Source organism: Diuraphis noxia, unplaced genomic scaffold (assembly GCF_037042655.1).
Source record: "Diuraphis noxia isolate RWA-SAM2 unplaced genomic scaffold, SU_Dnox_SAM2 contig0001, whole genome shotgun sequence".
Lineage (NCBI taxonomy): Eukaryota > Metazoa > Arthropoda > Insecta > Hemiptera > Aphididae > Diuraphis > Diuraphis noxia.
In genome coordinates, this window is record NW_028301711.1 from 71,496,579 (window position 1) to 71,523,333 (window position 26,755).

At 26.0% G+C, this 26,755-nt stretch overlaps 1 protein-coding gene across 5 annotated transcripts; it reads left to right on the forward strand.

The window, feature by feature from the left end:
• Positions 1 to 26,658, forward strand: LOC107164634 (serine/threonine-protein kinase SIK3-like). 5 transcript variants are annotated; one of them, XM_015512524.2, is made up of 21 exons: positions 3 to 1,936; positions 7,944 to 8,060; positions 9,452 to 9,515; positions 10,352 to 10,513; positions 10,606 to 10,730; positions 10,796 to 10,919; positions 13,854 to 13,945; positions 14,029 to 14,142; positions 16,459 to 16,576; positions 16,640 to 16,752; positions 16,819 to 16,929; positions 19,087 to 19,252; positions 19,309 to 19,415; positions 19,584 to 19,684; positions 19,773 to 19,909; positions 21,016 to 21,168; positions 21,279 to 21,427; positions 21,490 to 21,622; positions 21,700 to 21,780; positions 23,082 to 23,204; positions 25,019 to 26,658. In XM_015512524.2, the coding sequence occupies exons 1-21, from the start codon at positions 1,784 to 1,786 to the stop codon at positions 25,588 to 25,590; spliced, it is 3,015 nt and encodes a 1,004-aa protein (XP_015368010.2). In that variant the 5' UTR covers positions 3 to 1,783; the 3' UTR covers positions 25,591 to 26,658. The 5 variants fall into 5 exon arrangements, with proteins under 5 accessions (XP_089071872.1, XP_015368010.2, XP_015368011.2 ...); XM_015512525.2 differs by having other exon boundaries at positions 19,806 to 19,909; positions 25,016 to 26,658; XM_015512523.2 differs by having other exon boundaries at positions 6 to 1,936; positions 25,016 to 26,658.
• Positions 26,659 to 26,755: the final 97 nt, after the last annotated feature.

The window sequence follows — 26,755 nt, forward strand, 5'->3', positions numbered from 1 at the left end:
GTACGTGAACATGATGTACATGAGTGAGTTACAGTAAGTTATGCAGCTATGTTGTGGTCGTTGGGTCTGCACCGTGGACGTCACATCCCCCACCGACGATGCTCCACGACGCCGTACATTAACACTGCAACATTGTACAGCACAGCAACCATGGTATATTAACCGGTAGTGCAGCGCCGCCGGTGTGGACGGTGGAGTTGGATATCTGTTGGTTTTCTGGTTTTCTACGGCGCCGCGTCCACCGCCACCACCCGCCTCCACAGACCACATCAGCTCACCATGATTATCATGTTTTTGTTTTACAGATAACAATGACGTATCGCATAGTTTCGACTTCTCCCCACCACATACTCGTTCGCCGTATTAATCGAATTACTACCTCATACTTGAATTTTGAATATTATAACTATTATAGGGCACGACATTGCGATGTGCGCGTGCACGTGCACTGAAAACGCGTCGTCGTCACAATATTAAAATGATTGTCATATTGCCGGCTTAGGACATGCGACGACGTCTCGGGTAGTCGGGATTTTGAATTTTATCTGTGTTCGTTGGGAGGCGAGAGAGAAAAAGAGTGAGTGAATGAGAAATTACTAGTCGTTCCCTGGGCTGGTGTGGGAGCGGTAGAGAGAACGAAAAAAAAAATTGAAAAATATCTCGTTTGACAGTGACGGGCTAGGCCGTACTGAGTACTGAATCGAACTCGAGTGGCCGCCGCGGACGACGATAAAATAAAAAATAATAATAATAATAATAAACTTTAGCCGAGGACGAGGTCTCGGCCGTTCACCGCCCACCAACCTGTCGTGCATTGCATCCGTTTATTAAACGTTTGCAGCAGGACAGCACCACAATAACACCTTTCTATACCTATGATGTTAAATATTTTTTGAAAATAATACGTACATGTCATATTACGTGTGTTGTGGTGTATCATAATAATATGAACAAATTATATAAAAAACAATAATACAATATTATTGTACGTAATAACAACACAAATAATAATAATAATAATAGTAATACAACTGTCGAGTGCGACGGCCGACGAGTGTTTTTGTTTTCGTTCGTGTTGGCTGGGGGATCTAGTCGCACCCGCCGTCTGATTAATATTGCGCGTTGAATTAACAAACGGAGAGAGGATAGAGAAAAAAAAAAACATTATCAACAAAATCGCAACAGCACAAATCTCGTGTCGTTATTGTAATATTATTATTATTATTATTATTATTCATTAAAATTAACGACGACGAAAACGAAATTTAGCTGAAACGGCTGTCGACGTTGTGTAATTCGCAGCCGCAGTTGTAGTTTTCGTCGACGATATTGATATTATTATGTAAGCCCTCGGCGGGCCCGCGTAAAACCAAAGTCTGACGAGCGCCCTCGTCGTCCCCTCTCCCTGCCGACCGCCAAACCGCCCACCAACCCACCCACCCACCGCCGACGAAAGCCCGACAACTTGTCGTCCACACGGTGTCGCGCGCGCCGCCGTCAGTTACTCAGTTGCCCAAAAGGTCGAGTCCGGTATGGTGACGGTTACCGCCACTACAGACTACAGTAAGTGGTCGTTGCCGTCGACGTCTTGTCCGTGCCACTGTCATTAAATTACGTTCGACGCTATTGTTGTTGCTACTCGTCGCACGGCCATGTAGTAGTGGACATTCGGTTGGCTGAGTCTCCGTCCGGGCGTTTAATAGCAATAAATCTGTCGACGATTGTCAACAAATCGTAAATCGTAATTAAACCTAGGCATCGTTATTTAAGCTATGCAAACACCATGGCTCGAGTGCCACCACATCTGTCAACCGGACATGACAACCCATTGGTCAATCGTCTGGTGCGTGTTGGATACTACGAGCTGGAAAAGACCATTGGCAAAGGCAATTTCGCTGTTGTCAAGCTGGCCAAACATGTTGTCACAAACTCCAAGGTAAGTGCTGTCTACCTATTCCTGGAAAATGAATTGAGAGATACGTCTTAACAATTGTGTTGATTACATTTTTATTGGCAATTATCATTTTACATTTATAGGCAGATGGATATGTAGCTGTAATTTGTTTTTTTTATTTTAATACTTTCCTAATTACTTGAAGTTTTATATTCTGTTGTGACTGATGTTTCTATTCTTACTTCAGCTTAACTACCTAATCTCTAACAAAAAATATTTAATTTAATGTAAATAAATACATAAAAAAATACTTATCAATATATATTTTATCTAATATAATCCAGTCATTTTTTTTTTTTTGTTATTTACATCTCAAAATGTACCTATTTGTCTTGATGTAAAAAAAAAGTGTTTATCTGTATAATTAACATACCTACTATGCAGGTATCTATGATCATAAAAAATTGTTTAATGTTTTATAATTGAAATCCTCGAAAGTTAAATTAATTCAAATTAATATTACATTTAATATAGGTACTTGATTTAAAATTAATTTAACTTTTTATGTCAGCTCAAATAACTTCTAAATATTTTAAACCAAAGTTTTTTTTACAAATTAATTTATTTTTCATTTAAACTCTCACATAATGATTATCAAGGTACGTCTACTTTTTTGATATTTGTCCTTTCAATGATTAAGTTTTATTGCTAAAAACAATCATTGAAATAGAGTAAAATTTAGTGATTGTTATTTTAAAATTATTTTTATATTTTTATACTCATAACCTAGGATATTTTATTTAGTTTACTTAACATTATAAGTAGGTACTTACATATATATATATCATTAATGTTTTAATACTATGATACTAATTCATCACTAAATAGTGTTTTAAAAGGTAGTTTAACTTATAAATCATATGCTTAATCAGAAGCGGTTTGAGTATACTGTTTTTGGTGCACTGCACCACCAATGTTTGGGGGGGGGGGGGGGTTGGGTGGTCTTGGTTGAGCATGTGCTGACCGAAATGTTTAATTTTAATGTTCAATAAATGAATAAAGTAATAAAGTACCTAATCAATGACATTTGATAAATGATAATTTTGGCTGAAACTGTTGAAAGCGTAGAGTTAAAAATATAAGGGCCTTATAAACTATAAACTTATAAAAAAATATTTATTTGTAATTTCTATGATGGTGGGGGGGGGGGTGTATATGTATTGTCTTGCACCACTAAGTATAATACATTCAAACCGCCTCTGTGCTTAATAATTATAATAGACAATTTACCAGCTTAAAACAATTTGCTTTCTGAGTGTTTTGTTTTTTTCATTATTATTTAACAATAAGCACATATGTAATACATTGTAACATTATAATAATGGTAAGGTTAGTGAAATTGGTAAAGTTATTTCTTGGGTAAAAGCCTGATCACTTACTTATATAATTTGTTAAATTCAATGTATTGTGGTTCAAATATTTAATGTCTGATATTTTATAATTTTGATCACAATTAATTAATTTATAAATCAAATAATTGAACTTTATTATGTTTTAGTAACATAATGAATTACATTTTTAAAACTTATCAATTAGGTATATATAATATCACTTAGTTTTAAATGTTTAAATGGATGAAGTAGGTAGCTGCTATGTTGTACTATTAGAGTCATGTATATCTCACTATTGAATAGTATAAATTACTATACTTAATATATAGTCTTACTATCAAAAATGAAAAACAATAATGTGGAAAAACGGTTTAACCTTTTGTTAATCAAGGTTACCAAATATTTTAATAATATTAACATTTTAACATATCCCCTCCCCCACGATTATATTAAAAGTACTGTACATTTTCAATGTTGACCTCCCTAAATTACCAATTAGATCTACTTTGCTTCCCTAAACCTTCATCAAAGTTGATGATCAAAGTGTTTATTCTACAAAAAAAAGTGTCTTTAGATGCAAAAATGAAATAATCAAAATTAAGTATATTTTCTTTTAATCGTGATATCAACATATTATGTGTATTCTATTCTATAGATAATTTATATTTAAAATTGTTAGCATTGCCCGAATGAGTTAAATATTTATCAATATTACATAAGATATTGATCAGGCTTAAGACACAGGTGTACAATACCTAGCTTTCCTAAAGGTGTAAATTTTTTTAATAGAATTTAGGAATAACGTTAATATCATTAAACAATGCATGTCTTCATTTTATACTCATTTTGGATTCTATTGTAGCTTTAATTCTGGCTCTAAAAAAAAAAAAAATTTTAAGGGCTTTACTAATACATTACCCATCCATTTTTTTTTTCCTTTGGTGTAAATACTATACTTGGTGCTATACTTTTTTTTTAATAACATTAAGTTAATTAAGTTACTTTTAACCTCTTTAATTGTATGTGGAGTCTAACATAATAGTATCCAGTGTTTGTCAATTATATACCCTCTTAAAAATGTAATTATTTAGCTAACTTCTTTTAATTATTCAAGTATGTTAAATTTATATTCTGATTAAACATTGGTATATCTAATTGAACCTCAAATTGAACTATATAAAAGTCGAAAACTAACTTTTTTTTTCAATAAATAAAATTTTTAGTTATATCTATTCAACATTCAAGTATAAAACAGTTGTTGTAAACAATAAATAAATAAATATATAATTACATTATTGGCAATTTCATTTACTAATAATACAGTAGATATAATATGAATTTCTTATTTTTTATGTGGCTCCTTGTTTGGATATTTAATTCTTTATTTAAATAATATATCCATCATAATCAAATCACTTTCTTAATTAATCAAAACATACCTGATTTATGAGGACGCCACTCCCACATGTGTTGTCTTCGTCGTTCAAGTGTGAAGCATAGCAGATTTTACGCTCAGCAGATCATGTTTAGCTCCGTTAGTTTAATATTTAGAATGAATTGACTTATTATAAAAATTAAAGGCAAGATTATTATTTAGGGAATCTCATGGGCTTTTTATTATATTTCAATTTTAAAGCGAGTAATGAATATCTTAAATATACAAATAATTTACAATTTTAAATTACTCTTAACTCACTTTTAAATTGAAATATAAAAAGCCCATAAGATGCCCTAGATAATAATCTTGCCTTTAATTTTTATAATTGGTCAATTCATTCTAAATTTTAAACTAATGGAGCTAAACATAATCTGCTGAGACTAAAATTTGCTATGCTACACACTTGTACAAAGGAGACAACACATACAGTTGTGGTGTCCTCTTAAATAGTTTTACAAATAACTTGAACTATTCCTGCCATACAATTAAAATAATTTTTAACTTATGATGATATTGTTTAGTACATTTATTTAATCAAATATTTTTTGATATAAAATATATTTGATAGGTTTAAATAGTTATGAAATTAATATTGTAAAAAATATTAAAAAATGTTTATATTTTATTGATAGAAATATCTGAAAGAATGTGTTGGTATTGTACATTTATATGCATAAAATGATGGAAAGAAAATATGATGTTATTTGTAAACTTATACTTAAGTATTTATTTAGAAAAAAAAAATAAGATTAGAAATTAGAAAATATAAAATATATTCATATTCAAAGAAATATTTTATATGTGTGTAATCAATAACCATAAACTATAGAGTATAGGTAGTACTTTTGTATAAAATAAATACTGAGATGCGTAAAATATGCAAGTATACAGTTATAGGTACCTAGCTGTAATTTTTATCAGATTAATATCTCACTAGTTATGGTAGCGTATGATAAAATGTGATTAATATGCAAAATCCTTATATTCAATATATAACTAGGTCTCTAACAGTACATTAATGTATTTTGTAAATTATCTCTTAGTAAGCCATATGTAATGGCTTTTAAATTCATTCTGGAATTATAATAATTATATATTTTATTGTATAGTTAATATCTAATAATCATGATTATAATTTAGTGTAGTTAATAGTTAACTGTAATAAATAATAATTGTAATCAGTTCTAACTTCTAAGTACTTACAGCAGTATATTTATATATTTTCAATGTTAAAATACTGTAAAATACAATAGTACAGTATTTTTCTCTTGTGTAAATGTATAATAGATAGGTAAACTATTTTTTAGTTTGATTATTAGATGATTACGTATGGATTACCTTAACCTTTGGTTTTATTATTATTATTATTTTTTTTATCAAACTACTGACCTTAGTATTGGATTTTTTATGAGTATTGGAAAATATGAGCTTTCTATTTTTGTATTAGGAACTTATAAATTATAATCAATCAACATTTTTATGACAAGTTTAAAATTAAGCTTAAGCATTTAAACAATTTAAAAATATTTTTATATTAAATTTATAAATTGTATTGTAATACCAAAATAGGTAGGTGCATTGCAATTTTTTTAAATATATTTTAGTAAGTGCTCATTTGCTATTCAGTCATACCTATAACCAAATTAACCTAATATTGAAACTAACCTAAAATAAATAGGTTGTTCAAAAAGATACTTTTGTTTATTTAATTATCTATCTCTTAATTAGTTTAAACAATTAAATCAAATGTTTATAAGTTTATAATATAATGATTCTTGATAGTCATTCACCTAAATGAAGGTTTTGAATATTGAAAATAACGGCATGGTTCAATATGTATGAATAAAAATAATATTACCTACTATTTAATTTAAAAATGAAATGAATTTTGATATATTCCTAGTAATATTATTTTTTGAAAAATTTTGTAAATGGTATCATACAGAAATGTGTATATTTATGTGGAAGAAGCTAAATTTATTTCCATTTTATTTTTAAATATGAAATACAATTATAAATAATATGTCAAGCATTAGTTAGGTGTATAAAGTTATTTCTAAAGTTTTTTCATTCATTTACAATGCGATTTGAAGATTAAACATTTTTTTTAACCTAACAAATTAAAATGTATTTTTTTTTCTTTCAATTGTTTTCATTATCATAATCTATAATACATATGTATTGTCTTCCAACAGCATATTTCATAAAAATTATAGGTAACATTATATATATGACGTATAAAAAAACACAACATTGTATATTTAATGTTTACTGCGATGTCCAATTATACATGATAAATAACAATATATATTAATAGCAAAGTTGCATAAATAATATAATAGTCCCGTTAATGTTTACTTGTACTTGAATATTTCATTTGGTTTCATAATGATAACAATAAAAAAATAAAACCTGAAGATGCTGACCTCTTCATTCCATTTAAAGTATCAGATAAAATAATAGTTTAATTTAATGATTAAGAACAATTTCATTTGGCAAAATCATTATTCATAATATTATTATTATTATTATCTCTACATTTTAATAATTTAGCATAATTCATTGTTCTTCTTGCAAAAATTCACTATTTGCAATTTATTCAATTTATTATTAAAACAATACTTTGCTTAGAATCTTATTTTCATTTTTTTATTTGAATTTATTGAGCATCAAATTAAAAACAAAAATACAAAAAAATGATATCACATAATTTTTTCTATTTTTACCTTGATTTCTACAATCTGAAAATAATAAAAAGATGACTGTAATATAGGTAATAGAAAAGAAAAAAAAATAGTTGATATTCTCATTTACAATAATAAAAATGTTGTATTGAGAGTTATAATTTATCATGATATCTTATGTATAAGGCTGCATGGAAGGTATTGCCACTTCTATGAAAATACTACAGTTCTTCCTATACAAGGCCAGATAGGACAAATTCAGTCTACTAAGTTTTCTGTACTTTTACAGAACTTAACCCAATTTTTTTTTTAATCCATCATTTAGTCTCTATTTCTTCAACTTTTAACTCTTAAAATATTTTCAGTCAGCAACTCTTTGTAATTTTGAAGGCTCAAAATTGTTGTAGCCCTCTGAGTTACTCAGTAACTCACTGGACCAATCAGCCCTGATCTTATATATATTTAGTTTCATTTAATATGTGTGTAGTGTATACTAATAAAACTACTAAACTGGCTACTTATTATTTTTGTTTCAGGTTGCCATTAAAATAATTGACAAGACACAATTAAATGAGGATAATTTGAAAAAAATATTTAGGGAAATTCAAATAATGTCCAAACTTAATCATCCACATATTGTAAGATTATTTCAGGTATTGATTGTTTCATATAATTTTTTTTTAATTTTTACTAAGTGGAATATATAAGTAGTATATAGTTTTATAGTTGCCTAGTTTAACTATTAGAATCAAGGTTTAAATACATTTAACAATAGCGAAAATTGATTTTAGTTAATGTCTAAATATTTTAAATTATATATCTTATTTATAATAACTACCATAAGAAGAAAAGTCAGGGTTTTAATATTATATTTTTGAATATTTGATGATTATCAGTCACATAATATTGTTCTAAAAAACTAAAGTACTTCAATTTGTGTGCTGTAAATAAATAGGTACATGTTATTAGCATATTAATTAAATATTTAATGTATTTTACATTTTTTCTATTGAACATCTGGTAGTGTGGCCAAGGAGGTTTTGAAAACTCAACCAAAGGTATTATAATATCTTAATATTTAAAATTTTTAATTTTCCACCATATTACCTACATTGTTTTTTTTTCATTTAAATTTTTCAAAGTACCAATTGCGATTTCTAAAATATCTTAAAAATAAAACATTTTTCATATTATTGATGATAATATATGATCATTTACAGTATACACAATAATCAGCTGATAAAGACATTGGTCATACATTATGTTAACTAATGATAAAAAAAAAAACCATATGTTTTATAACGTTGAAATATATTCATCCTTACTCTACCGTGTAGCTGGTTATACTATACACATAGGTTCACTAAAACTTAAATAAGAAGACCAAACTTGTATGATATTATATATGAATAAATATCCTGTAATAAGTGAAATGATTAAAAAACCAGAATTTTTACATTTGAAGTGGAGTCCTTATTTTAGCCATCTAAACTATTCACTAAGCGATTACACTTTGGTTTATACAATTTTGTTGTCAAAATATCATCATATTATTCAACTACCATTATTTAAATGTATATATTTTACTTATGATTTTTATGATTTTGTTAATATGAGAATTTAAATTGTGGAAATATTAATTTGTAAGTGTGTTCAGAAACCCAAAATAATACATTAAAAGTACTTTTAAATTGCAATCCAATCAATTTTTATATCAACCTACCATCTTACCTTCTAAAAATATTGGTAATTAGTAGTGATAAATAATTCTCATCTATAAAACTATCAACACCTAAAAAATAATACTGGATAGTGGATGTAATGATTCTAGTAGCTGAGCAACAATTTATACTCATCTCGAAATCTTGTGTGATTATCAGTGATAAAATTAATGCATTATTATTATTATTATTAGGACTGGGATTTCGATGCACTTTGCATTGTTTTCCAACGCTTACTGTGCGTTGCTTGCCTGGTCACAAATTTGTTTTATGTACTTTTAATGAGAATTTTTTTTTTAATCTAATGTTGTACAAACTTGCAGGTTATGGAAACTGAAAAAATGATTTATTTGGTAACTGAATATGCTGCTGGAGGAGAAATTTTTGGTAAATGAAATTATAATATATACTAATTTATTTAATGTGGTAATAACTGGGATGTGCAAAATATATTTATTGTTATAGTTGGCTTTACAAAAAATTTATCATTATGAACAACCTGGCTAAATTATCAAAAGCATTGTTATTTTATATTCTGGTTGAAGCAAATATTTTAGTGGTTCACAATCATTAGTGATTAGTAAAACTGTACCATCTTAGAACTCAACCAAACAATAACATTTTAACATTTAAAAAACTTCTTTTACAATATTAAATTAGATCTATTTTGTATTGCCAATCTTTGTTTAAATGATTAATACTTGTACTTGCAAAGAATTTTTTTTTTAATCTACAAGTACAAGGTGTACATTCAGGGGCGGACTGGCCAGGGTGGCTAGGGGGAAATATCTCCCTGGGCCGGTCTAAATTATGAAATTTGGGCCGGTTGTCGAACAATAAACTTGTAATATATTTAGTCAATAAACATTCATATTGTTTACAAAATCACAATTGATATAGTAATAATATAGTAAAATATTTAGGGCCGCTAAGCTGTATTTCCCCCTGGGCCGACAATCTCCCAGTCCGCCCCTGTGTACATTTATATGGTTATCTAAATGATTGATTAAAATAATAATTAATTAAATAATAATATTTTTACCCTTCAATTAAAATAAAATAAGAAAATCTTACTCTGTTTTCTCCCCTTTGTCTTAAATATATTAAAAATCAATCATATCAATGTGTTAACTTTATTTTTAGACCACTTATAATTTAAATGAGCTATTTTAAGTTTATCTTATAAGATTGATTAATTACATAATATTTCAATTTCAATTTAGATTTTCTGGTAAAAAAAGGAAGAATGGATGAACCTGCTGCTTGTCATATTTTTAAACAAATTGTTGAAGCTGTTAGCTATTGCCATAATAAAAATATAGTTCATAGAGATTTAAAAGCAGAAAATTTGCTTTTAGATGCTGATAACAATATTAAACTTGCAGGTATCGTTTTTTATTTAACAAATAGTAAATACATACAAGCATGCATTATTGTCTGTTTTTAAAGTATTTAACTTTGTTATTAAATCACTTAGATTTTGGATTTAGTAATCATTTTTATGAAGGAAAATTACTTTCTACTTGGTGTGGTTCTCCTCCTTATGCAGCACCAGAATTATTTCAAGGACAAGAATATGATGGACCAAAAGCTGATATTTGGGTAGTAATTATTTTTACATTTTACGTATAACTTATTTTAACTAATAACATAATATATTTTTACAGAGTTTGGGTGTAGTATTGTATGTATTGGTTTGTGGTTCTCTTCCGTTTGATGGAAATACTTTAAAAGTACTGCGTGCCAATGTTCTTTCTGGAATGTTTCGTGTGCCATATTTCATGTCGGCTGGTAAATAACTATAATACAATCTATTTTAATTGATAAATCTAACACTAATATAATTTATATAGTATAATATTTATTAGTATTTGATTAATGTTTGATACCTACGATAATATTTCAGTTTATTTTGAATCATTGTACATATTTTTTCTAGGAGATTAGTGCCTGAAGTTTAAAAATCAAATGTTTACATCAATGAAATGTTTATACTAAATCCACTACATTATTAACTTGTATCTTGATAAAACATTTTTGAATTTATGATTACATTTGATGAATTATGGTTACCTAAATTGTCATTAATATTTTATAATTTTTTAAATAATCAATAAAACATTTAAATTATGTTAATATCAAATTTTAAATATCAAAACTTTTTTTAATGTCTTGATTTTATTTTATATATTATTACAGTTAAGTAGTTTTCATTATAATTTATTTGTGATTTGTTCTAGAATTAATTAAATTATTCAAACATAATTAAATTTGTTGGTTTAGTTATTCAATATTTTGATTTTTGAAATAGTATACAGGGTGATTTTTTTATCATGAACCACTCATTATTTCAAAAAGTATCAATGTTTTTGAAAATATTTTTTTACAAAGTTTCATGTTGTTAAAAAAACGTTTTTATTAAAAAAATTATGTTTTTTAATATTTTTATCCTTATATATTTTTTAAGTTTTTTACTTTTTTGAATAACAACCTAGAGTTTTAATTTCATATTCCAAAGCAGAATATTTTTCAAAGTATTTTGATACGTAAAAATCGAATTTTGGACTAGTAGTTTATGAGTTATAAGTATTTAAAGTTTAGAGAAGTGGAATAGTGTAAAAACATTTTGCGGGGTAACCCCGTACCACTCCACTCTACCAATCTAAATTTTAAATACTTATAACTCATAAACTACTCGTCCAAAATTCAATTTTTACGTATCAAAATACTTAGAAAAATATTCTGCTTTGGAATATGAAATTAAAACTCTAGGTTATTATTCAAGAAAGTAAAAAACTTAAAAAAATATTAAAAAACATAATTTTTAACAACATGAAACTTTGTAAAAAAATATTTTCAAAAACATTTATACTTTTTGAAATAATGAGCGGTTCATGATAAAAAGGCGGGTAAGTCTTGGATGTCGCTCTGCTGTACAGTAGGTTACAAGTGGGTTACTGTAATAGATGGAATTAAATTTGAATCCAATAATATTATATCATTGTATACGAAAAACGATTCTGAGGGAAGACGGTTTATCTGTCTAGGATATATTATAGATTATTAAAAATTATCAAATCTTAGATTAAAAAAGAAAATTTTTTATGAATTTCTAGTTTGAAATAATTTGCGAATTTCCGTGATTTTTACATATGTTGTCAAAATTCAAACTTTGAATGCTTGTAAAAAAAAATTGTGACTACGCATTTCTTTTATTTTTCAATTGCTATTGTAAAAATATTATAGAAGCCATGTATTAAATTTTCAAATCTTATAGATATAAAAGGAAATTTTTTTATGAATTTCTAGCATAAAATAATTTATGAATTTTCGTGATTTAGACGTATGTTGTCAAAATTCAAACTTTGAATCCTTGTAAAAAAAAAATTGTGATCATGAATTTATTTTATTTTTCAACTGCTATTGTTAAAATGTGTTAGAAGCCTTGTATTAAATTTTCAAGCTTTTCTACCAAATAGATAAATTTTTATCGATATTTATAGAAAAAAAAAAACTAAAAAAGTTGAAAAATTAAAATATCAGTAAACAGCTCAAAACAAAACGGTTTATCAGTCTAGGATATATTATAGATAATTAAAAATGTCAGTAAACATTTTAAAACATTTTAATATTAATTTAATATTCAAAATAAAATATTTTGAAAATTGTATCAAATATAGAAAATGCCTAAAACATTCAGTCAAAATTTCAAGTATCTGCGGTAATTTGTTTAAGAGTTACACCAAAATAAGAAAATCGCTAAAAGGGAAAATCCAATGTTGCAAAAATTTAAATTTCAAATGCTCATAAAAATTTAATTTGAATTTCCGGTGGACTTTTTATTTGTGATTAAGTTTGAAAAACTTATAAAGAATCTTGTATCAAATTTTTAAATCTTAGATAAAAAAATAAAAAATTTTATGAATTTCTAGCTTAAAATAATTTGTGAATTTTCGTGATTTTTACGTATTTTGTCAAAATTCAAACTTTGAATGCTTATAAAAAAAATTGTGACTATGATTTTATTTTATTTTTCAACTGCTATTGTAACAATATGTTAAAAGACTTGTATTAAATTTTCAAGATTTTCTACCGAACAAATAAATTTTTATCGATATTGATTTAAAAAAAACTAATAATGATCGAAAATTGCATATACCTATGAATAGTTCAACTTAAGTCGAAAATTTTTGAAAATTACATGGTGGATAGAATATACTTATATTAACATTCGGTGAAAATATCTGTATCTTCATTTATCTATGATCATTTTTTTTAATGTTACATCAAAAACCAAAATTGATTTTGTCAAAAATTGATTGTGCGTAAAATTTCCCGTTGTTTCTGTAATTTTTAGTTTGTTTATCCCGATTATTTAGAAAAATATTAAGAATTTTTTACTTTTGACACCCCAAAGTACCAACTAGATTCACTTTCTGATCGGATGAGGTACTGAAGTAAAAAATCGAAGCATTTCTACTGCCCCAAAACGTGATGACAGACACAAAAAAAAAAAAAAAAACACATCATGGTAAAATCAATCGCTCCGCTCAGAATCTAAAAATCACCCTGTATGATAAATCTAAGTTATAATTTGTACATCCATTGTTATTCTTAATTATTTTATCCTAAATAATTTCTCGATTATCCGTTAATTTTAAACCCATAAATTTGATCTCATGTGAATTTTTTTATATTATTTATTAATAATAATTTTTTTATTAGCATGTGAACATTTAATACGACATATGCTAGTCATTGAACCTGAAAAGAGACTTAGTCTGAAACAAATAGAGTCTCATAAATGGATTAAACAGGTACTAAAGAATGTATTTTATTTATATTCCAATAATAGCTTTTACATCTTGATTTTAATGTTGAAATTATATTATACTTTTAGTTGTCTGAACCAATTACTAAAAGATTAATAGTAGATGTAAACCCAATGATGAATACAGCTGTTATAGAACTTATGTTACAGTTACCGGGTCTAGATAAAGATATGATTGTTAATGTAAGTTTTAATACCTATATTTATTTATTTGAAGTATATTCTCAAGCCATTTAAGGTTTATATATTAGATATATATAAATTTATAACTAGACTTATTCACTTCAGTATGAGTAATCCTCATTTTGTATTTTGCCAACTTAATTATGCATTATTTTAATGAATTCAACAATGTTTGTTATACTTTAAACTTGGTACATTTTAACATTATTTTTTTTAATATGATCAAGGAAAGCGCTATCTTGAAAATAAAATTTGTTTTAAGATTTATTAATAAAAAAAATATTTGATTTAATTTCCATACTTTTTACTATAAAAAACCCATATTTATATATATTGTTAACCACGGAGATACAAGGGTGGTCTGCGACTTTTGTGACGTTTTTTATCATAGATATAAAGTATAGGTAAACTTGTTTATAGTACTATTGTATACTATAGTATATTATACTTTATATTTGTGTTCTGTATACTGATGGACAGCATCTATGTGGTATTGTGTTGTTTTGCAATTATGTAGATTTTCTAACACAAAATGTTAAAAATTAAATTAAAACTATAAACAAGATGTACTAAAACGTTAACTCGTATTGATAATACGATATAATGTGGTATGATTGAAGTATTTACTCTCTATGAAACACTTCATGGTTTATGCTATCCACATGTACACTGAGCAGCGCAGTAGTGGTTCATCACAGAAACCATAGTATAAGTCTTTTACTATACTAAAGGGAATAAGAAGTATTCTTAATGATAAGACTGCGCATATCATAATTTATGTATGAAATCAACAATAAACTCGATGTGACGTCATATGTATACATTTAAACTAAACAATGCAATATGCATAAAACAAGGCGATGTACGATGTATACATGCGTTAACTAGGATGAAAACACGGTGTGTGTTGGGCTTATATCTTATATCTTTTATATTGGGAGACATTTCTTTTTTGATCCGTTTATTCGTATTAATGTAAAAGGTTTATCTTAATGTACAATAGTGAATAGACGGACCATAGTGGTAGTTATTGCGATAATCGTAGGTAACGCTGATCGTGGTGACCCGCACTTCTGCGCATGTATGTTCGACCACACTTTGTTAAAAACAGAGAACATCATAAATACGAAATTATTGTATCATATTATCATGATTTATGAATATTTCTTACAAGTTTCAAACGAATTAAGAATTATTAATAACCATAAATAAGTATAAGGTATTAGTACCTTGTTTAGTTTTTGATTTCAACGTTTTCGTTTTATTGACTGTTATACATAAACATAACGCAATTTTCCTGTCACCACACTACTCAAAACCATAGTCTGCCGTGCTCCGTATATTAGTATAAGGTCTATTGATAAGTATTACCACAGAATTGGTGAAAATGTCCATTATTCACTCAGTTCACTCTAAATGTTTGCATTAGCTCTTATGGGAAGTACGGTGTTTTAAGCTAAAGCGCCATCAGCATCAGTGTTAACTAAAGTACAATAAAAAGTTTTATATACTTAAAAAATGATTTGCTTACAAACAAACCAAGAAAAAATCTATAGTTTAAAGTGGTTGTATGCAGCATGAATCAGTAAATTGTGTTTCATTTTCCATATTGATTGCATTTTAGATCTTATCATGTTTTTTTAGAGATTGTCCATTCTGATTTCACCTATTCTGTAGATTTAAATTTAAAAGTTGTTATTTTTAATACTTCTATTGGATGCTCTGTTTTGTTGTATATATTCTGATATCTTATATTTCGGGTATTTTCCATAGACCTTATATTTATTGAATATACTAGTATGCAGAATATGGGCGTAGTTCCAGTGACTCCTTACGCGAGTGCTTTGTTCGAGTGTTAACATATTACTCAAAACATGCACAGCAGATGCTGTATAAACTGTAAATATATATATGTATCATTGGAGAACAACTTGTACAGGATCGTACTTCCCAATTCTACCGGCCTTATATGTTCCGTCAACTAGTATCTACTATATCGTACAAAAAAAAAATGCTCGTATCTTTGTTAGCAAAATCAAAACCTTATAATTGCACTACTATATAATTATAATTATGAGCATACTAATGTTAAATTTGTGATTTGATATTTCCCATAGTCCTCAATCACCATAAAATATTTCATTATTCTTCATCTATATAATAGATAATAAGTAAAAATTAAACACAATATGATTAATCATATACATAATTAACAAACAGTAATAAAGCTGTTTGATCAATTTACTTACTGTAGCCATACAAATATATTTTCCTTGATTTACAAACTTCATAATGATTAAAAATTTTTGTTATTAGTCAGTTCAGCAAAAGAAATTTGATCATGTCAGCGCAATTTACCATTTACTGGTTGACAAATTAGATACAACTGTTAATCAAAGAAACACTACTAATCAATCATTAGTTGATGAAACTAGTAAGTTTGCATTTATTCATGTCTTGAAAAATAAAATAATATGTATAAATATTATATTTCTAGATATTAATGGATCTGTTAACATCAATTCAAATCTAATTGAAAATTTACCATTATATTCAATGTCACTTTATGCTCAAGACGGTTCAATTTATGATAGTCAGCAATTAGAAAAGGTATTTTTTTTAACTTTGTTTGCTATTTAATATGATATAATTTCTATGGTTACAATAAATTTACAGTATGGTGATGTTGATGTTGGAGAATCTACTAGTTCAAATAAAACTCAAGATAATCATCCAGTAACTACCCGTCGCCATACTGTTGGTCCAGGAAATGGCTTAATGACTCAAGTAAAAAGTTACTTTTATTATTTAATTGATGTATCTAAATAACCTTTTTGTTCTATGATGTTTATTTGATTAGTTAAGTATCAATATTTTTGAACATTCGGATAATCTTGTGTATTCTTAGTAATATATAAAGCCAATTTTAGATTTTAAGCATAGCGATGAATGTATTGATATTACAATGATGAGTGTTTTTTTGTATAGTTTTATTTTATTTTTTTTGGCTGTGCACACCATAAATTGTCAAAATATGCTTTGATTTTCAACTTCAGTAGCTTTACTGGTTGGAAAATGAATCTAGTTTTTGTATTGAGGACATAAAATTTTGTAACTCCCAGCAGTTTTCAAAAGTACCGGGAAAAACAAAAAAAAAAAATAAAGGAAAAATTTGAGTATTTGCGCAAAATCAATTTTTGAGAAAATCTATTTTAGAAATTGGTGTAACTGAAAAAATTATTGTCAATACATGAAATTTTCAAAATATTTCAATTATTTTTAAGTTATTTATTGACTTTATTTCAAATCTCAAGCTGTTTATAGACATTTGAAAGTTTCAATCTTTTTATTTTTTTTTTTTATTCATGACAATAAAATTTTATTCGTCGGGTAAAAAAGCTTCAGAATTTAATTCAAGGCTCTTAATATATTGTTTCTCAACGGTAGTTAAAAAATATTAAAAATACATAGTCACAATTGTTTTAATAAGCATTAAAGTTTGAATTTTTACAAAAGACGTAAAAATCATGAAAATTTACAAAATAAAATTATTTTGAATTAGAATTTTATACAAATTTATTTTTTTTAATCTAAGGTTTAAAAATTCAATACAAGATTCTTCATGAGTTTGTCTACTTTTGTCTAATAAAAAATGACTGCCGGAAAGTCAAATTAAATTTTTATGAGCATTTGAATTACAACATTAGATATTCTTTCAATTTTTCTTATACTGATATTCTTATTTTGTTGTTATTCAAAAACAAATAGTTTTAGAAATTTGAAATTTGTACTATATATTTATTTTATCAATTCCTATACTGAATAACATTTTCAATATATTTCAAAAATGTTTGTGTTATTTATAGATTTTTAAAATTCTTTTTTTTTAGTTTTTCATTCTATAATTATCAATAAAATGTTATTCATTGGGTCAAATATTTGAAAATTTAATACAAGATTTGCCATAAGATTATATAATAGCAGTTGGAAAATATTAAAAATACATTAGCATATATATTTTTTTTTTATAACCAGTTAAAGTTCAAATTTTGACAAAATGTATTAAATTTAAAATTTAAAAATTCTTTAGTTTTTAAAAAATTATAAAATGTTTATTTTTTTATAGCTAAGGATTGAAAATTTAAAACAAGGTTCCACGTAAGTAGTTTATTCTGCTCCAAAAAAATCTAAAAACTATACAAATACGATTTTTTTTATAGTTTTTTAAATTAAAATTTGAATGAAATTCAATTTTCAATAAACAATGTTATAACAAAATTATAACAATGTTAGTTACATTGTTATAATTTAAAAATATTATTTGTGGTTACTTAACATTTCTAGAGTATACCTACTTTATATTATAATATTAATAGTTAATATTAATAACTTATATTAATTCTTAATAATAAATTGTATAAATGACTGTTTGCATAATGAATCTGATTTGATTAATTTGGAATTTATTTCATAGGCACTTACATTTTTTTTTTTTTTTTGGAAACAATGACAATATAATTAGTATAGTATTAGTATAACATATCTTAGACTGACAAACCACCCCCACTCGGAATCGTTTTTCATACACAATGATAAATCATTGAATTCAAATTTAATACAATCCATTACAGTAACCCACTTATCAACTATACTGTTCAGCAGAGCGACATCCATGAACTCGTTTTTTTTTTAAATTTAGTTTTACAGCATTAATAGTGAGTCATGATTTTAAGTTCAACAATTCTTATAGCCAATGTATTAATATAATTAATTGCATTTAATGGTCTACACAAAATTTTATATTTTGTTATAAATTATAATTATTCAGAAAAGAAAAATAATTATTTTTATATTTTTAAAAATATTTAACACATTTGTGATAAATGTATTACTCTATATTATGCATATATCTATTGTCTGGTTTTTATTTGTTAATTATTTTAGGTGATGGAATCACATTATATAACGCATCTTCAAACTGGACGTAATGTAAATGTCTTGCCAAATACAAATTTACCTTTGAATATTCCATTAGTCGAATTTCAATCTCCCAAAAATTTTACGATTAAAGATCAACATTTATTAAAACCACCACAAGTTATGGGAGAAAGTAATAGCATGTAAAATAAGTTATTACCAAAAATGTATTTTACACATTATTTTTAGATAACAACTTTGGTAGGCGTGCGTCAGATGGTGGAGCAAATTTACAAATATCACAAAAAATGAGTTGTACATTTAGTGAACCAAGCAGCAAGGAAGATTTAAAAAAAGTAAATTATTACCTCAAATGATATTTATAACAATTATATTATATTCGGATGTTAAAAATTTTTTTTTCAAAATAATGATTTATTGCTTTTAAACAATAAACTAAGTTATTATGATGATCAAGCTTATTACTAATATCCATTCAATGATTTTTTTGATTTTGTTAATAGCAAGTGAAAATTGATCCTAATGATTTAAGAAATGCAATAATTGATCAATCAAGTAAAGGAAACTTATTGTCTGAAGATAATGTTGCATCTGCTAGTTCTAGGTACTTAATAATAAAAGATTTGTTTTTTTTTTTTTTAATTTTCTAAACTGTATAATTATGTTAAAATTTATTGCACAAATATTTACAGCCGTTATACTAAAGTAATGTGCAATACTTCTAGACTTGGGATGGGTAATAAAGAAGAAGTTCAGTCCCAACAAACCAGTTTACAAAATACACGAACTAGACGAAGTGGAGTATCAACTGTAATGGATAGACCCCCAGGTATATTATTTTTAATAAAATATTATTTTCATTCTTTAAGTGCTTGAGACCTGAAATTTGAGTTTTACTTAATTTTGTATTACTCTGCCAGAACATGACACCATTGTTGTAAGTATTTTTTGATATAATTTAAATTAAATCAATTATAATAATTTTCTTTCAAAATCATAAATTCTTTTTTTTTTTATAATATATTAAAATTAAGTATAAATAAACTTAAATTATAATTTCAAATTTAAAAATAAACTTAAGAAGAATTCTAAAATTTGAACTATTTAAAGGTTGTCCTATTTATTTGCTTCATGTAATAACTTCTAGATTATAAAAATGTATAAACAATGCAGTCCTTAATTTTGCAACCAAATAATTTTAAAAAGGAGTTAAGTAAATAGTATGTTACTTATTACATCATCTTTTGAGTTTTTAATAGTATTTGGTTAAATTATATTTAGTTATTTGTTACTTTCTGTATGAAGTTTTAAATTATATCATAATATTCTGTTTGTCTTTGTGTGTGTGTTTTAAATGCATTATTACCTTTATATTACTTTTATTAGATAGATATTAAATAGTATTGTAAATTTGTTTTCTGTATGTGTAGTGCAGTTGTAGTTTGTATTATTATTATTTTATTTTAATAGCTAACAAATTTTAAAATTTATTTTTCTTAAGAGGGTGCAACAGTTACATTTGTGTACTATTGATAATATTCATCATTATTCATTACACTTTCAATTGTAAACTTAATTCTTTATTAAATATTTTTTTTTTTTTCATAAAATTTATTTTTGAACCTATACAAAGTATATAATATATGTATGTATACAGAAGTTAAAATTGATATATGAAAAAAAATGCCTAACTTAATTAAATTAGTTTTAACATTTATTTTAGTTTCAATACAATTATGAAGGAAGCCAAATATTTTGGAAAATATTTTAAAATTCGTAAATAATGTATTGAAAATTTTTATTAATTATTCTCAAATTTAAATTTTTAAATTTTATCAGAATATTCTATATCAATAAATCTAATTGAGAACTGTTACTGTTAATCCCTCTTTATTAGTAGTTTGTTTTTTTCCATTGCTTATTTTTTTTTCAAAGTCATTAGTCCTGAAGTGGTACGTGAAGTAGAAGCACGTATGAATCGAGAGTATGTACCACCACCATTACCAATGGTCAGCACTTCTAGACATACTCACCGTATATCTCAGGTTTCAGTTTTACCAACAGTACAAGAACTGCATAGACATTCAGGTATCATGGTATTTTTTTTTTAGGAATACCTAGCATCTGTGGACTTAATTTTGTATATTATTTACTAATTTTAATTATTTATTAGAATTTTTTCTATATTATTTGATTAGGTCGAGAAAGTTTAAAAGATGTTAGTGGATATTTGCCATCTGAACGATATAGTCCAGTACGAAGAACAAGTGAACCAGTTGTCACATCTAGTGAACATCTAGAGCAGCCTAATATACGTAATATCCAACAGGAACATATTCAACTTCAAGTAAAATTGACTTATCGGTGTTATAATCCAAAGTTATTTATTAATCTGTTCTTTTATAACAGCAAAAAATGTGTGAAAATACATTGGATACTTGGGATCATGCTGAATTACAAATGCTTCATACATATCATTTACAAAGTCTGCAGACATTAGTAGATCATAATTCATTTATTAATGCAACTTCTAATCATCAGGGTATTACATAAATCCCTTATACTTAAATGCTGTCGATAACCATTAATTCTTAACTAGAAAAAATCTTTTTTTTTCAGGTAATTCAAATATTCTTAGTCAACATTTGCAAAATTTGAATTTACATCAAACACCTTTAGTTAATGTTCCACAAACTCAAGGTATGAACTTTCAGTACTTTTAATATTTAAAATTCTTTAAATTCCAGATAAATAATATTATAAAATATTGAAACGCTTAAACCAATATTTTTTAATGGCAGCTTTAGTGCTTTCCATCATTTTATTCTAACAATTTCTTCTAATTATTATCCTATGCATTATATATTTTCAATATATTAACCAATTTAAGAGCGTTATCAAGAGCAAATGATAGCCTTTTGAACAGGTTGCCTATAGTTACACAGTATACAAATCAGACATTATTGGGTTTTGTGAACATTGTTAGTAGAAATATTCCGGGCAGAAAATTTGTTATAAACCTGGTATCGAGTACTGGCTGAGTAAAATTTTTAATACTTGCTGAGTATCGAGTATTGGCCGAGTAAAAATTTGAATACCAACCTGGTATTGAGTATTGGCCGAATAGAAATATAAACACAAAATAGTTACTATACTACAGCAAGGCACTACCAATTAATGATTGAGAAATTAATAATTTACTATTATTTATATATAAACTGTACACAAGGGATTTATTTTTGTAATTTATATAAGGACAACATTATTTGTTTACAATAAATTGGGTATTGTATATCGGTTCAGTTATTCCAATATGAACCAAAATAAATTATAATTTATTAATCTAAAATTTTAAATTTTTCCCGTTAAATTAATCATAGGTATGAATATATTTTGTATGTACAAATTATCTGTGTTTGCTAGTTACCGGATATGTATTGAGTAAAAATTTAGTATATAACCGGGTAAAAATGTAGATATTACGCCGGGTAAAAATATAGGTATTACGTAGGGTACTGAATAAGAGACTTAAATATGATATCAAGTACCCTGCCATCGAATAATTGCCGAGCACCCGGAACATCTCTAATTGTTAGTTTCTGGGATTTAGGTTAAATAGTTATTAATCCATATATTAGCTTGAAGTAAAAATAAATTACAGGATAAATACAAAATAAAATAGAAAGCTTAGTATTTTTAGTACTAATTTTGTGGATCATCAAAGTATAGATACCTGTGAATTATATTTAATGTAATTTATTATTTTCCATGATTACAGATGAAAGTATATTATACAATTATAATTAATTTAGTTTTCATAATTTTATAACTTTAGATGTTTGGAAAAGATTAATATTTCAAATCGATTTTAATTCAAAATAACATATAAAATTTATTTAAATAATGTCTATAACTAAATTGTTGAACCTTAAATCCACAATAAAAAAGTTGACATAAATTATTTTTCAGAAAACAACGTTGTATTTTGTTTTATTTTATAGGTTCAATTACTCAAGGTACACCAAATATAATGTCCAATCATCAAATTCCAGTTCCATTGGACTTACGAACAAATAATAAAATAAATCCTCAACCCACAATTGTAGTAGAAGATAAAACAACAGGTTAGTGTTATTTATTATTTATGTGTTATTGTAGATACTACTTACATATATTTTCATCCTTCATATCAAACTATATGGATTGACCACCTAATACCACTGTACTTTTCCACAATCCATATTTATCTCATAATCAATATTCCAGACATAACCCTAACTAATTAAATAAATACCTTGTATGAAGTCTCGTTGCTTATTATCTTTTCTATAATTTTTTCCTACATTTTTTACAAATCCAATTTAAAAGGACGCTACATCTGCTTGGGTTGTCTCCATCTTATAAAATAAACATAGACAAAATTGTATTTCACCAGAAAGAACTCTGAAGTCTCCAATCATAATTAAGAAACACAATTTTCACCACATAAAAATGAGAACTTTAGCTGTGAAATAGTGTTCTCAATTATATCAATTATGAGTAGTGTTAAGATGTTGATAATTTATTTCATATAATATATGAGCTTAAGTCGCTTAAGAGGACGCCACACCCGCATGTGTTGTCTTCGTCTTTTAAGTGCGTAACATGGCAAATTTTATGCTCAGCAGTTCCAATTGAGCTCCGCTAGTTTACAACTTAGAGTAAATTGACCTCTTATAAGAATTAAAGGTAACATTATTATCTAGGTTTTCACTGAGGCTTTTTATTATATTACAATTTTGAAGCGAGTTATGAGTATTTTAAGATATACAAGCAATTCACAGTTTAATTTATTATCTTATACCACCATAAAAATTGTAATAATTGATAGGTACCTAGTTAATATAATATAATATAATTTAATTAATATTTATTATATGTTTATATTATATAATAATTTTATAATTTGTTGTTTTTTTTTTTAATTAATAAAGGTTAGCTAATTTTTTTTTAAAGTGGACACCCAGTAAAATATCACTAAAAAATGCCATGCATTACACACTGAGTGGTTTTATCCTTAACAAAATAATTTTTGCTTTGTTGTATAATTTTAATACAGACACAACTCATGCCGGTGTATTGTCCTCTTAAATTGTAATATTTTTACACTTTTATATCTATCTTGCCTTTAAATATGTGTACCAAAATACTCTATCTACATTCCTCTGGAATTTTCTCCTCCCTTAACATCTTATTTAAAATTCCTGTTAACAATCTTATGGCCAAGTAACCTATATCGTTTTGCATCTTCTGAAATGCACTTAGTAATTCTTCTGTAATAACTAAGTATACCATACTCTTTTAATTTATTTTTCCATTTTAACTAGTCAGAACTTTTTAATCTATCGCCTTCATATATTATACATTCTAAAAATATACAAACATTATTGTTCTCCTATGATATTTTCTCCATAATAGACTTACAAATGTGATAAATATTAATAACAATAATAACAATAATTACACTTAGAGGTGAAAATAGATGAAATTCAAATATTTATTTTTAAATATCATTACATTTAAATACTTGAGGTACATAGAAACATAGAATGTTGAAATAGTGATGTATAAAATAATGGTTGGTTGTATTTAAAAAGTCTATGCCATTTTGTAATCATAAAACTACTATAGCCAACATTGTTTACTATTTGAAGTTTACATTTTAAAGCTTGTTTATGCAGTTATAATATATATATATAATATATATTATATATATTTGTTTACTTTATAGGATTCAATACACAAACATCTGTGATTTTGTAATGTGTACAATTAATTGCATTATTTCTTTTATCAATTATATTAATTTCTTAAAACAATTATAGTTTCATAGCCTAGTATTTAATTATAATGATGATATTACTTAAATATTGCTTATTTATTTATTTGCTTTTAGTAGTTGGTGAAGAAAAACTTCTTCCAAATCCAGAAATATCACTTATGATAACTAATGAAGAAGGTGGTATGATGGAAGTAGACTCATTACTGACAAATTCTGTAAATTCTAGTAATACTTCACTAAAAAAGTCAAGTACTGATCAGCCACTTTCAGCTATACATGATGGTTATGAAGAAATCAATCATGTGACTGCTGATAGAAATAATATTATAGCTGATTTGGATTCTTCAACTTGTTTGAAAACGGCTCCACTTTTTTCTGACTATATTCTTAAAAGAACTGCTAGTGATGCATTTGTTGTAGACTTATCTGATTTCTATTCCAATTACACCTCTGGTAATATACTCAACATTGTCAAATATTTGATATCGTCCAACATTCGGGTATGGCCTGTGCTAGATAGACAAAATGTGTTGCAATTTCCAACAGGCCTTCAAATTGAACTGGAAGTGTGTTCAAACGACACAGGTGCCAATTCGTATTTAAAAATTCAACGACTCTCTGGAGATTCAACTGAGTACAATAACATTTGTCATAGGCTGGTGGAAGACTATTTACCTTGTAACGAATAATATTATTAATCATTATATTACTTTTAATCTTTTCATGGCTGTGCTACTTTTGTGAATGCAATTAATTAATATTAGTCATTAGTTTTAATAAGCATCTCTCGTTATTAGAATTTATACACAAAGACCTTAATCATGCAGTTGTGAATTATAACTAATCATCTTTATCTTATATGGACTGATTTCAATACAAATTATATTTTACCAAACTCTTTATTTGAGATTTTCATTTAATGATTATATTTTATAAATTTTTTAGTTAAATGTGCGTTTGTAAAATGGCAGCACAAAATGTATTCCATTTTTACTATTCCAATTACCATGTAATCAAATATATTAAATATTTAGCTAATAATATGTGAATACTGTTATTTTATATTCATTTCCAACTGTTAAAATAATTATATGATATTGTTAACTTGTTTTTTTTTCTTAATTTATACATATATGTCTTATAGCATCTGACATAAAAATAAATTCATATTAGAATAGTATATTTAATAGTTATAGCGTATATTTTTTTTAGGATAATTATTAATCAAGTCTTGATCAAAGCCGTATTATACTCGCAATAAATGTTATCAAATTTCATAAGTCAATCATTTTAAAAGTCTTAAATTAACCAAGGAGCTACTAAAACTTGTATATTATATTGTTATTTTATTTAATAATAAAAAAGAGTTTAAAATCTATTTGGTATTTTAAATTTTACTTTTGTGCTGTACAAATATTTTTAATATTCCAATATTGATTCGTTGGTATTTGTTTGTTATTACTTTTTTACTTTTTTATTGTGATCTTTTTGTTATATTGTATTTTTTTCACAGTCTACTGTAATCTGTGAACCAGGTTTTACCACCATTGGCTATTATTAATAACCTTACCTTATTTAACTTATAATTTAAATTGCTGTATAGTCTATATATACATTTATTTATATAAATATGAGCTCAATATCAATGTTGTGTACATGTTATTTGTTATTTTTATTATCATTATTATTATTATTACTTTGTGTGTGTGTATTACAATGTTATAAATTAAACACTAAACTTCTAAGCTCAATGTCAATATTGTGGACATGTTAATTTTTATTATCTATACATTCCAATATGTAAGTATAGAATATTGTGATAGACTAATCAAACGCTACATTTTATTTTATTTT

Excerpts from the sequence above, each read along its gene's own strand:
- LOC107164634 (XM_015512523.2), top strand. The coding sequence starts at position 1,784 with ATGGCTCGAGTGCCACCACATCTGTCAACCGGACATGACAACCCATTG. Across the intron at positions 10,920-13,853 it reads GCCATATTTCATGTCGGCTG|CATGTGAACATTTAATACGA; the intron begins GTAAATAACTAT and ends TTTTTTTATTAG. Across the intron at positions 19,416-19,583 it reads GCAAGGAAGATTTAAAAAAA|CAAGTGAAAATTGATCCTAA; the intron begins GTAAATTATTAC and ends TTTTGTTAATAG.